The sequence below is a fragment of the Myotis yumanensis genome, unplaced genomic scaffold, assembly GCF_028538775.1.
Source record: "Myotis yumanensis isolate MYYU_CA2020_CCGP unplaced genomic scaffold, mMyoYum1.0.hap1 SCAF_24, whole genome shotgun sequence".
Lineage (NCBI taxonomy): Eukaryota > Metazoa > Chordata > Mammalia > Chiroptera > Vespertilionidae > Myotis > Myotis yumanensis.
In genome coordinates this window covers 9,758,157-9,770,519 of record NW_027223775.1, presented here as the reverse complement: position 1 = coordinate 9,770,519, position 12,363 = coordinate 9,758,157, and the positions used below count along the sequence as shown (strand labels likewise).

The following is a 12,363-nucleotide window of genomic DNA, read 5'->3' as shown; positions in this document are numbered from 1 at the left end:
CTTCAGTCTGCAGGGTGATGTTCTATCCATTGAGCTGGTGATGCCAGTCGGATGTAATTGGCATCGACGGTAAAGACAGTCATTATGGCATCTCCAATGGAGACGGCAGGCGTGTGCATGATTCTGGTTTTTTTACCTTTATTCTCCCTTTTTTCTTTTTAAGACACAAATTTTATTTATTTGTTTATCTATTTATTATTTAGTTAGTTGTTTATCGTGAATCCTCACTGGGGGATATTTTCCCATTGATTTCTAGAGAGAGAGGAAGGGAGAGGGAGAGACAGAGAGAAACATCCATGTGAGAGAGACACATGGATGGGTGGCCGCCTGCACGCCCCCCGACCAGGGCCCGGGCCGGGGAGGAGCCTGCAAGTGAGGTGCGGGCCCGTGACGGGAATCGAACCCGGGACCCTTCGGTCCGCAGGCCGACGACGCTCTATCCGCTGAGACAAACCGGCCAGGTCTGCCTTCGTTCTTTTATTTAAATATATTTGTATTGCCCTGGCCAGTGTGGCTCAGTGGAGAGAGCGTTGGCCTGTGGACTGAAGGGTCCCGGGTTCGATTCCAGTCAAGGGCAGATGCCTGGGTTTTGGGCTCGATCCCTAGCATGGGGCGTGCAGGAGGCAGCCGATCCATGATTCTCTCTGATCATGGATGTTTCTAGCTCTCTCTCTCTCTCTCCCTTCCTCTCTGAAATCAATAAAGACATATTTAAAAAAATAAAAAATAAATATATTGGTATTGATTTCAGAGAGGAAGGGAGAAGGGGAGAGAGAGACAGAAACATCTCTCTATGTATAAAAGTCTAAAAATCGACTGTTTTGACAGAACAACCAGAATGACCGGTCGACCGGTTGCTAGGATGTGCACTGACCACCAGGGGGCAGATGCTCAACGCGGGAGCTGCCCCCTGGTGGTCAGTGCGCTCTCACAGCCAACCTCCCGTGGCCCATCTCCCCTGCAAGCCGCCTCCCACAGCCCCTCCCCCCACTGCCAATCGGCCACCCTACGGCAGCCTCTCCCACCCCGCCCGCCAGCCCCCCCAAAAGGCCTCGATCCCTGGCCAGGTCGAGGCCCCCCACCTGTGCACAAATTCGTGCACCGGGTCTCTAGCCAATGATAAGAGAGAATCATGGACCGGCCGCCTCTTGCACGCCCCCTACTGGGGATGGAGCCCACAACCCCGGCATGTGCCCTTGACCGGGAATCGAACCCGGGACCTCCTGGTTCCTAGGTCGATGCTCAACCACTGAACCCCTCCGGCCGGGCGAGACGGATTAGCCTGTGAATGAACCCTTCTTCGTAAGCCTGAAGTTTAAATAATTCATCATCTCAGGCCACAGGGAGGGACGCCTACGTGTATCCTTTCAGAACCAGGAGACGGCGTTAGCTCAGTCATATTTCTGAGCGGATTCTCCCCCTCAAACGCGAGACGCATTTTTAGTCATTGCTCACGGCGCCCGGGTCGATAGGAAGAATAGATCAGAGGCGATCAATACAGCTCCTCGGAGGTCTGCAGGCGTCCCAGGATCTCAGCGATCAATCGCACCTGGGGCTCAGGGGAGTCCCCTTGAGATGACGGAGGGTGGAGGAGCTGGGACGTCAGAGCACCGTGGGCCGAGGGTCTCGGACAAGCATCTTTTAAAATATATATATATTTTATTGATTTCTTTACAGAGAGGAAGGGAGAGGGATAGAGAGTTAGAAACATTGATGAGAGAGAAACATCGATCAGCTGGCTCCTGAATACCCCCCACTGGGGATGTGCCCGCAACCCAGGTACATGCCCTTGACCGGGAATCGAACCTGCGACCCTTGAGTCCGCAGGCTGAGGCTCTATCCACTGAGCCACACCGGCCAGGGCACGGACAAGCATCTTCTGAAGCCACGTCAGAGGTGATGAGAAATGCTCACCTGTTCAGGTGCAATGCCCCAGGGCGGGAACTGTGTGCACCAGGCCCCCCAGATAGCAGTAAGGACGCAGGCCCTTTTTAAAATATATTTTTATTGATTTCAGAGAGGAAGAGAGACAGAGAGAGAGATAGAAACAACCATGATGAGAGAGAATCATGCATCGGCTGCCTGCTGCACGCATCCTACTGGGTCTCGAACCCACAACCCGGGCATGTGCCCTTGACCGGGAATCGTAACTGGGACCTCCTGGTTCACAGGTCGAAGCTTGAATACGGAGCCACGCCGGCCGGGCCCATGTCTTTTGCTAAAAATAGAAAGAGATACCGGGCCGGTGTGGCTCAGTGGTTGAGCATCGACCCTGAACCAAGCAGGAATGACAGGTGATGGGAAAGGGAGGTTAATCTACCTGCAGGAACAGGTAAGGGGCGCAGAACGAGCATTCACTGTGCTCCCAGAGTACCTCTGTCTGATTCTTCTATTATTTTTTTAAATATATTTTTATTTATTTCAGAGAAGAAGGGAGAAGGGCCCTGGCCGGTGTGGCTCAGTGGATAGAGCCTCGGCCTGGGGACCAAAGGTTCCCAGGTTCAACTCCCGGTCAAAGGCACATGCCCGGGGTTGTGGGCTCGATCCCCAGTGTGGGGCGTGCAGGAGGCGGCCGATCCGTGATTCTCTGATTATTGATGTTTCTCTCTCTCTCCCTCTACCTTCCTCTCTGAAACCAATTCTATATAATAAAAGGCTAATATGCAAATCGACAGAACGGCAAAACCACCGGTCGCTATGACACTCACTGACCACCAGGGGGCAGATGCTCAACGCAGGAGCTTCCCCCTGGTGGTCAGTGCGTCCCACAGGGGGAGCTCCGCTCAGCCAGAAGCCGGGGTCAGGGCTGGCGAGCACAGCGGTGGTGGGGGCCTCTCTCACCTCTGGGGCAGCGCTAAGGACCCCTGGGGGGACAGGGGTCCCCGACCAGGAGAGAGAACAGGCTAGGCTGAGGGACCCCCCCCCCAAACACACACACACACACACACACACACACACACACACACACAGTGCATAAATGTCGTGCACCAGGCCCCTCGTAGAACATAATAATTGAAAAAGAAGCCATGCATCCATAAAATGCTATTTTCCTGTATAAGGAGGGAAAATGTAGTTAGAGATGATTACTGTTGTTGTGTTTCTTCATTTCGTTTTGTGTGTGTGTGTTTTTTTTAACAGCGTAATGAGTGCTGCTGTCCTACCCAAAAGAGAAGATGGAAAATAAATGATGTTATAAATGGGAAGTACGGTAAAAATGGGTGGCGGCTTGAAAAGAATATAGATTTTTTGTTGTTGTTCACCCTGACCGGAGGATATATTTTCCCACTGATTTTTAGAGAGAGTGGAAGGGAGGGAAGAAGGGGAGAGAGAGAGAGAGAGGGAGGAGAGAGAGAAACATCGATGTAAGAGACACACATCGATGGGTTGCCTCCCTCCTGCATCTGGACTAGGGCCAGGATCGAACCTGCAACCCAGGTTCGTGCCCTTGATCGGGAATCAAACCCGTGACCCTTTGAGGCGCAGGCTGACCCTCTATCCACGGAGCCACGCCAGCCAGAGCTCTACGGCAATAAATGTTCTCATTAGATTCTTTGCACGATGCACGTGTCTCACGTCTTTGTCTCTTCTGCATCCATTGTAGCGATGTGGAGCCGGCAGGGCTCAGTGGTTGAGCATCGACCGAGGAACCAGGAGTTCAGGGTTCGATTCCCGGTCAAGGGCACATACCCCAGGTTGTGGGCTCCACCCCCCAGTAGGGGGCGTGCAGGAGGCAGCCGATCCATGATTCTCTCTCATCACTGACGTTTCTCTCTCTTCCTCTCCCTTCCTCTCTCCCTAAATATCAATCTATACTAATAAAAGGGTAATAGGCTAAGTAGACTGGATAGACCGGACGTCTTCCGGTCATCCTTCTGGACAAAGCCACGGTGGTGGGGCCAAGACAGGTGGTTAGGGGTGATCTGGCTGGCAGGGGAGCAGTTAGGGATGATCAGGCCGGCAGGGGAGAGCAGTTAGGGGTGAGATCAGGCTGGCAGGGGAGAGCAGTTAGGGGCGATCAGGCTGGCAGGGGAGAGCAGTTAGGGGCGATCAGGCTGGCAGGGGAGAGCAGTTAGGGGCGATCAGGCTGGCAGGGGAGAGCAGTTAGGGGCGATCAGGCTGGCAGGGGAGAGCAGTTAGGGGCGATCAGGCTGGCAGGGGAGAGCAGTTAGGGGCGATCAGGCTGGCAGGGGAGAGCAGTTAGGGGCGATCAGGCTGGCAGGGGAGAGCAGTTAGGGGTGATCAGGCTAGCAGGAGAGAGCAGATAGGGGGCGATCAGGCCAGCAGGGGAGAGTAGTTAGGGGTGATCAGGCCAGCAGGGGAGAGCAGTTAGGGGTGATCAGGCCGGCAGGGGAGAGCAGTTAGGGGCGATCAGGCCAGCAGGAGAGAGCAGATAGGGGGCGATCAGGCCAGCAGGGTAGAGTAGTTAGGGGTGATCAGGCCAGCAGGGGAGAGCAGTTAGGGGCGATCAGGCCGGCAGGGGAGAGCAGTTAGGGGCGATCAGGCCGGCAGGGGAGAGCAGTTAGGGGCGATCAGGTCAGCAGGCAGGTGAGCAGTTAGGAGCCTGCGGTCCCAGATTGCACAGGGATCGGGCCTAGACCGGCAGCCAAAAAACCCCCGAGGGTCCCGGATTGGAGAGGGTGCAGCCCAGGATGAGGGACCTCCGCCCTGGTGCACAAATTTCGTGCACCTGTCCTCTAGTTAAAAAATAAAATTAAATTACAAAAGAAGTATGAGGCCTACAACCGATGACATCGGCATTAAAGGAGGCGTTTCCAGGGAAACAGAAGTGTCAGCCTTTGATGAGACGGAGCAGCTGCCTGGTGTACGGAGTAAAAGCGAACGTCGTTTACATCCCATCAGGCATTCACAGGTTCTGACAACCGGGAAGATTCGCTCCCACGCACGGCAGCAAGGCGATGTTTACGTAAACAGATTCTCTCCTGGGTGGATTCGCTTTCGTGTTCTTTGCTTTTTTTTTTGCAAATTCTCGAGTCACAAAATAAAACACTTCATCCGCCAGAAGGAGTGGGTGTGTTGTGTGGCAAACACGCAGAAGGGAAAGCCCAGGTGAGGTCTGGTCCCAGCTCTCAAGGGGCTCAGGGCTTCACCCACACGAAAACACAGGGCTATGCACAAGTGGGGGTGCAGTTGACGGTAGCAAAGGAGTTCGGGGAGCCCTGGACTGGTCGCTCGCTTGGTTCAAGCGTCGTCTTGATACTCCAAGGTTGCAGGTTCGATCCCAGGTCAGGGCACGTACAAGAATCGAGCAATGAATTGAATGAATAAAGAAATGGGACAACACATTGATGCTTCTCTCTCTCTCTCTCTCTCTCTCTCTCTGTCTCAAATCAATAAATAAAAAATTTTGCCCGGCCATTGTGGCTCAGTGTTTGAGCTTCAACCTATGAACCAGGAGGTCAGGGTTGGTTTGATCCCCGGTCAAGGGCACATGCCCGGGTTGTGGGCTCGATCCCCAGTAGGGGGCATGCAGGAGGCAGCCGGTCCATGATTCTCTCTCATCATGGATGTTTCTCTCTCTCTCCCTCTCCCTTCCTCTCTGAAATCAATCAATCAAATACATATTTTTAAAAAGAGGCAGATTTCATACAAGTTTTGAATATTATACGTCTTTCTAAGGAGACATGTGCACTGCAGAAATATAAGAAATGTGCTAAGAACGGAGCGTCTTGTCTGCAAGTAAGTGACATCCTATTACGTCCCTGGGCCTCATTTGCGTATAAATCATCACTTTATGGCGATGCAGACACAGCGCAGTTTGCTTGGCACGGACCCCGTGGCTGAATAAGATGTGAGTAACTCCCCCAATGCACTGGACGAGCCCATAAATTGTGTGTTCCTTGGCTCACAAGATGGAGCCGCGGGTCTGATGAGAGAAAACACTCGTATTTCAAACAGCAAATGGGAAGTTTGTCTTAGCATGGCAAGGTTCTTATAATTATTACTAGAGGCTCAGTGCACAAATTCGTGCACAGGCGGGGGTCCCTTGGCCTCGCTGGCGATCAAGGCCGATCGGGGCCGTGGGAGGTTGGCTATGGGAGCGCACGGACCACCAGAGGGGCAGTTCCTGCATTGAGTGTCTGCCCCTGGTGGTCAGTGCACGTCATAGCGACCGAGCGTTGGGTTGTTCGGTCGCTTAGGCTTTTATATATATAGATTTTTTTTAGTTCTCACCCAGTGTTTTCTTTTAGTTTTTTTATTTTATTAATCCTCACTTGAGGAAATTTTTTCCATTGCTTTTTAGAGAGAGTGGACAGGAGGGGGAGACAGGCATAAAGAGTGAAACATCCATGAAAGAGAGATGCATGGATGGGCTGCCTCCTGCACACGCCCCCGACCAGGCCTCAGGAACCTGCAACCAAGGTATGTGCCCTTGACCGGAATCAAACCCTGGACCCTTCAGTCCACAGGCCGATGCTCTATCCACTGAGCCACACCAGTCAAGGCCAAAATCCACCTTTTATTCCTGCATCTCACCAGGGTTATGTTTCCTTTCCTTTCCTTTCCTTTTCTTTCTTTTTTTTTGTTGTTGTTGTGAATCCTCCCCTGAGGATATTTTTCCATTGATTTATAGGGAGAGACGAAGAGAGAGGGAGAGACAGAGAGAAACATGGATGCGAGAGAGACACATCGATGGGTTGCCTCCTGCATGTGCCCCAACCAGGGCCCAGGCTGGGGAGGAGCCTGCCACCGAGGCATGTGCCCTTGACCGGGAATCGAACCCGGGACCCTCTAGTCCGCAGGCAGGCGCTCTATCCACTGAGTGACACTGGCTGGGGCCAGGGTTGTGTTGTCAACGCTCTGTATAGCCAAAGGTAAACTTTCCGTTTTTCCGTGAGCGAAGTCCTAAAAGCAAGCTTTTATTTTTTTATTATTTTTTTTTTACCTCTTTTCCTTTAAACAAAATAAGTAAGGGCAGCAAAAAACGTTTTAAAATCAGCACTTCCTTCACGCATGAGCCCAATGAATCTGAAAGAGTCCTCAGTGTACAGTTGTTGAGTACCGTTCGGCGTGAGGGAGGGATCGATTTCTTTTGGAAATCTAACCTTTCTTTTTTTTTCTTTTTAAAAGTTTGTTGTTGTTTTTCTTAAATATATTCTTATTGATTTCAGAGAGGAAGAGAGAGGGAGGGAGAGAGAGAAACATCCATGATGAGAGAGAACCATGCATCGGCTGCCTCATGCATGCCCCCTACTGGGGATCGAGCCCACAACCCAGGCATGTGTCCTTGACCCAGTATTGAACCCAGGACCCTTTGGTCTGCAGGCTGGTGCACTAACCTTTTAGCAACACCAGCCAGGCCTGGAGATTTAACCTTTCAAGCCCCCCCCTCCGCACCCCCATGCACACTGGAGCGTGTCCTTGAACAGGAATCGAACCCAGGACCCTTTGGTCCACAGGCCGACGCTCTATCCACCGAGCCACACCAGCTAGGGCTAAAGTTACTTTTGAAATCATGGACTTCTGATGTTTTCAGTTCCATGGTAATGATAGGGGAGACTGATTTTGCCTTTCCTTTCTATTTCTGTTGTTCAGACAAAAATATTCACCAAAAATCGACTTAGATTGTACTAGAGGCCCGATGCATGAAATTCATGTTGGGCGGGGGCTGGGGGGGGTCCCTCAACCTGGCCTGCGCCCTCTCACAATCTGGGACCCCTCGGGGTGTGTCCAACAGCCGGGCCTAAACTGGCAGTTGGACATCCCTCTTGCAAATCCAGGACCCCTCGCTCCTACCCGCCCACCTGCTCAATCCTTATCGACTGGCACCAGGGGGCAGCTCCTGCATTGAGTGCCTGCCCCCCGGTGGTCAGTGCACGTCATAGCGACTGGTTGTTCTGCCAAAACAGTTGCTGGGCTTTTATATATATAGTTGGGTCTCTTTGAAAGCGTGTTAGCATTTTATCAGATACTCAGGTTACTTAGCTGCTGGCCGTCAGGGAAAAATGGAAACCACAAGGTTAGGATTCCAGTTACAGCTCTTCTTGTGACCGACCGACAGGGGTTGACTTTGGGGGTTGGGCACATGGTGTTATATACAGATTCTGTAACATTAGAAATCCACCCCTGAAACCTATATGCTCATGTCACCCCAGTAAAATTTAATTAAAAAAATATATTCAACAAAGTAACTATATATATAAAAGGCTAATGTGCAAATTGTTTGCTCTGGAGTTCGACCGGAGAGCAGGAATTCAATCGCTCGCTATGATGTGCATTGACCACCAGGGGGCAGCACGAATCATGGCGGGCGACCAGGGGTAGCAGCGGGGCGCTGAGGGAGCGAGGGAAGGAGGAGGTGGGGAGACGAGGCTTAGGGACCCCACCCTGCATGAATTTTGTGAGCCAGGCCTCTAGTAATAATAATAACAAATCGTTACCTGCAAAGTAAAAATAAGAAAAGAAATTCAGAAAATGAGAAGGCTCAAAATCTAAGACTTTTCCTGAAAAAAAAAAAAAAAAAAAAACACACACACACAAATAACCAAGGGATTTCGAGTACTGTGGGGCCTTGACTTACGAGTGTCCCGACTAATGAGTTTTTTGAGATACCAGCTATCTCTCAGCCGATTTTTTGAATTGAGTTGATAGAGTAATTTGAGTTAATAAGCTCCTTAACTAGCTCCTTAACGAGCTGTGTCTTGGAACGAATTAAACTCGTAAGTCAAGGCCCCACTGTATTTTATCAAATCTCCAAACAGCACAACTGTGCCCTGGACAGTGTGGCTCAGTGGTTGAGCACCGACCTAGGATCCAGGAGGTCCCAGGTTCAATTCCAGGTCAAGGGCACATGCCCGGGTTGCAGGCTCCATCCCCAACCAGTAGGGGGCGTGCAGGAGGCAGCCAGTCCATGATTCTCTCTCATCATGGATGTATTTTTCTCTCTATCCCTCTCCCTTCCTCTCTGAAATCAATAAATATGTATTTTATAAACAAAAGCTCAACTGTGTGCCAACACGTGGGGCGATGTGCATGTCTAGACTAGAAATGTGTTTTCTACAAGTCCAGACTCCCTCCTGGCGTCTTGTAGAGGTGAATGTTCCCACACGGGCACGGAAAATAATTCTCAACATAAACCAAGAGCATCAGGTGCGACGCGTCCATTTCGAGAAAACATGTTCGGCCATGTTTCTCGTTGGACACGGATCCATTCATCCACCTTATTGCATTTCTAATATTTAACCGTTAACCGCACAGTCACATCCAGGTCTCATTCTCTGAACCACAATGTCCAAAATCCAATTGGGGCCTTGTCCCCGATGCATTTTTGCCTTGAACACGAGCACTGTTTCATAGATCAAGGGATAGTCTATTCATGAATTGTGCAACACAGCAGGCAAAAAAAACAAACAAACAAAAAACACAGAGGTCATCCTCAAAATATATCCCCCAACGACGTATATTTAACACCCAGTTTGAGAAAAATGAACAAAATGCAAAAATTATGGGCGGTGAACTCGAATGTCCACGCACTTAGCCAACGTCCAATCCCAACAAATCGCAAAATGTTCCCACGTTCAACCAAGAGTTAGTAAATTCCATCTCTTGCTAAAGCCATGGGCCTGGGCACCACACAGCCATTCCTGGGAGCCCCCAAACACAGAAAAAAATCTGCTAAAAAATGAGGGGAACATGTTTCTAACAGGCCAGATGCCATACCGCCCGCCACTCGACCACGAAACAAAGCCGACATCCGTGGCCCTGGCCAACCATTGCCACAGCATCACCCATTCGTACCCAAATGCTTTGCTCACGCCCGTGGCCTCTCAGACTGAACCCCTCGAAAGCATTCAAGGGGGACACAGCCCCCGCACCTACGTGGAGTGGCGGCTTAAAGTGGGATGTCCCAGCGATGGCCATCTGGTCGACCTCACGACACGAAACAGCAGAATGTCCATCTGGTCGACCTCACAACATGCAACATAGCAGCATGGCGATCTGGTCGACCTTATGACACGCAACTCAGCTGAATGTCCATCTGGTCGACCTCATGACACGCAACTCAGCAGAATGGCCATCTGGTCGACCTCATGACACGCAACACACCAGAATGTCCATCTGGTCGACCTCATGACACGCAAATGAGCAGAATGTCCATCTGGTCAACCTCACAACATGCAACTCAGCAGAATGTCCATCTGGTCAACCTCACAACACGCAACACAGCAGAATGTCCATCTGGTCGACCTCATGACACGCAACTCAGCAGAATGGCCATCTGGTCGACCTCATGACACGCAACTCAGCAGAATGGCCAACTGGTCGACCTCACGACACGCAACACAGCAGAATGTCCATCTGGTCGACCTCACGACACGCAAATGAGAAGAATGTCCATCTGATCGACCTCATGACATGCTACTGAGCAGAATGTCCATCTGGTCGACCTCACAACACGCAACTCAGCAGAAAGGACTCCAGGCTGGTGGCCGCCGGTCCCTGCCCGGACGGACGGACGCCAAGACTCACCTAAAATGCCCAGCCGGTAGTTGATGGTGATGACGATGACGTTGCCGTAGCTGGCCAGGATGCTGCCGTCGATGATGTTGCCAGTGCCCTCCATGTAGGACCCGCCGTGGATGTACACCATCACCGGCTTCTTACTGCTCTGGTCGTGGATGTCTGGGGAGAGAAGGGGAGGGGGGACAGGCGGTGAGGAACCTCAAAGAAGGACCGACAGCCAGTAAAGTTGTGGTCCAGGCCCTGGCCGGTGTGGCTCAGTGGATAGAGCGTCAGCCTGTGGATGGAGGGGTCCCGGGTTTGATTCCTGGTCAAGGGTACTTTCCCAGGTTGTGGGCTCGATCCCCAGTAGGGGTGTGCATTAGGCAGCCGATCCATGATTCTCTCATCACTGATGTTTCTATCTCTCTCTCTCCCTCTCCCTTCCTCTCTCTTAAATGAATAAAAATATATATATTTTTAAAAAATTAAGGATTTAGTCTGGCTGGGTGGCTCAGTGACTTGGTTGGTTGGAGCATCATCCAATGCACTAAAAGGTATGGGTTCGATTTCTAGTCAGGGGGCCCACAAAGGTAACGGGTTCCATCCCAGGTATAAGCCCATACGGGAGGCCCATCAGGTGAGGATTAAAAAATAAATTAATTAAGAATTTAGCCTTAGCCCGTGTGGCTCAGTGGAAAGAGAATCGGCCTGCAGACCGAAGGGTCCCAGGTTCGATTCCGCTCAAGGGCATGTACCTCGGTTGTGGGCACATCCCCAGTAGGGGGCGTGCAGGAGGCAGCTGATCGATGTTTCTCTCTCATCGATGTTTCTAGCTCTCTATCCCTCTCCCTTCCTCTCTGTAAAACATCAGTAAGATATATTTTTTAAAAATGTGATAAAAATGACACACAACTCCCCCCTCCAGATAAAATGACTGAAATGCTAACTATTTTCCCTGGAAATAGACACTCTCCTTGTGGTTTTCAACCAGTGAGAACCCTCTGTGATTGCTTTATTGTTGTATTTATTTATTGATCATTATTTTCTGTGAATCCTCCCCCGAGAACATTTTCCCATTGATTTTCAGAGAGAGAGAGAGAGTGGAAGGGACGAGGGAGAGAGAGAGGGAAACACTGATGTGAGAGAGAAGAGAGACACATCGATTGGTCGCCTCCCACAGGCACCCAGTCAGGGCTGGGGTTCGAGCCTGCAACGGAGGTACGTGCCCTTGACCGGAATCGAACCCGGGACCATTCGATCTGCAGGCCGACGATTCTCTATCCACTGAGCCAGACCGAATAGGACAATGTTGCTGTTTTATTAAAAAATTAGAGGCCCGGTGCACAAATTCATGCACGGATGGTGTCGCTCGACCTGACTGGCGATTGGGACCGATCAGGGCCAGCTGGCCAGGGGGAGGGACCAGGGGAGGTTGACCGGCCGTGGGAGATTGGCTGTGGGAGTGCACTGACCACCAGAGGGCCGCTCCTGCACTGAGCGTCTGCCCCCTGGTGGTCAGTACACGTCATAGCGACCGGTCGACTGGTCGTTCGGTCCTTAGGCTTTTATATATAGAGATGATGTAAAAACAGTATTTCTCAATGGTCTTTGAGGACAGAGATTCAGGGAGCCATGACTGATGTGTAGAGAATCAGTCTGTTTGGAAAACAAAGAAACAAACAGAGAAAAAGGCCACCCAGCACCCTCCCCCAAAATAAAAAAGTCCCTCCACCGTGGTTCACAGAATTTTGCAGTTCACACACGGAATGCAGACCAGAGATCAAAAATGCAACACGAACTCACAAAACCACATTCGGAAGGGAGGGAAGAAAAGACACATGCATATGTGTGTGTGTTCAACGTTCAGTTCTCTTCTTGTGGCCAGGCTAAAAAATAAAAATA

General features: G+C 51.0%; 1 protein-coding gene across 1 annotated transcript in view; it reads right to left on the bottom strand.

Annotated features, from left to right (window-relative positions):
* NLGN4X (neuroligin 4 X-linked) overlaps positions 1–12,363 on the bottom strand; it is a 159,646-nt gene that overhangs the window by 50,941 nt on the left and 96,342 nt on the right. Inside the window, 1 exon segment of the mRNA XM_070402680.1 lies at positions 10,489–10,641. Within this exon segment, the coding sequence (XP_070258781.1) occupies positions 10,489–10,641 (153 nt within the window).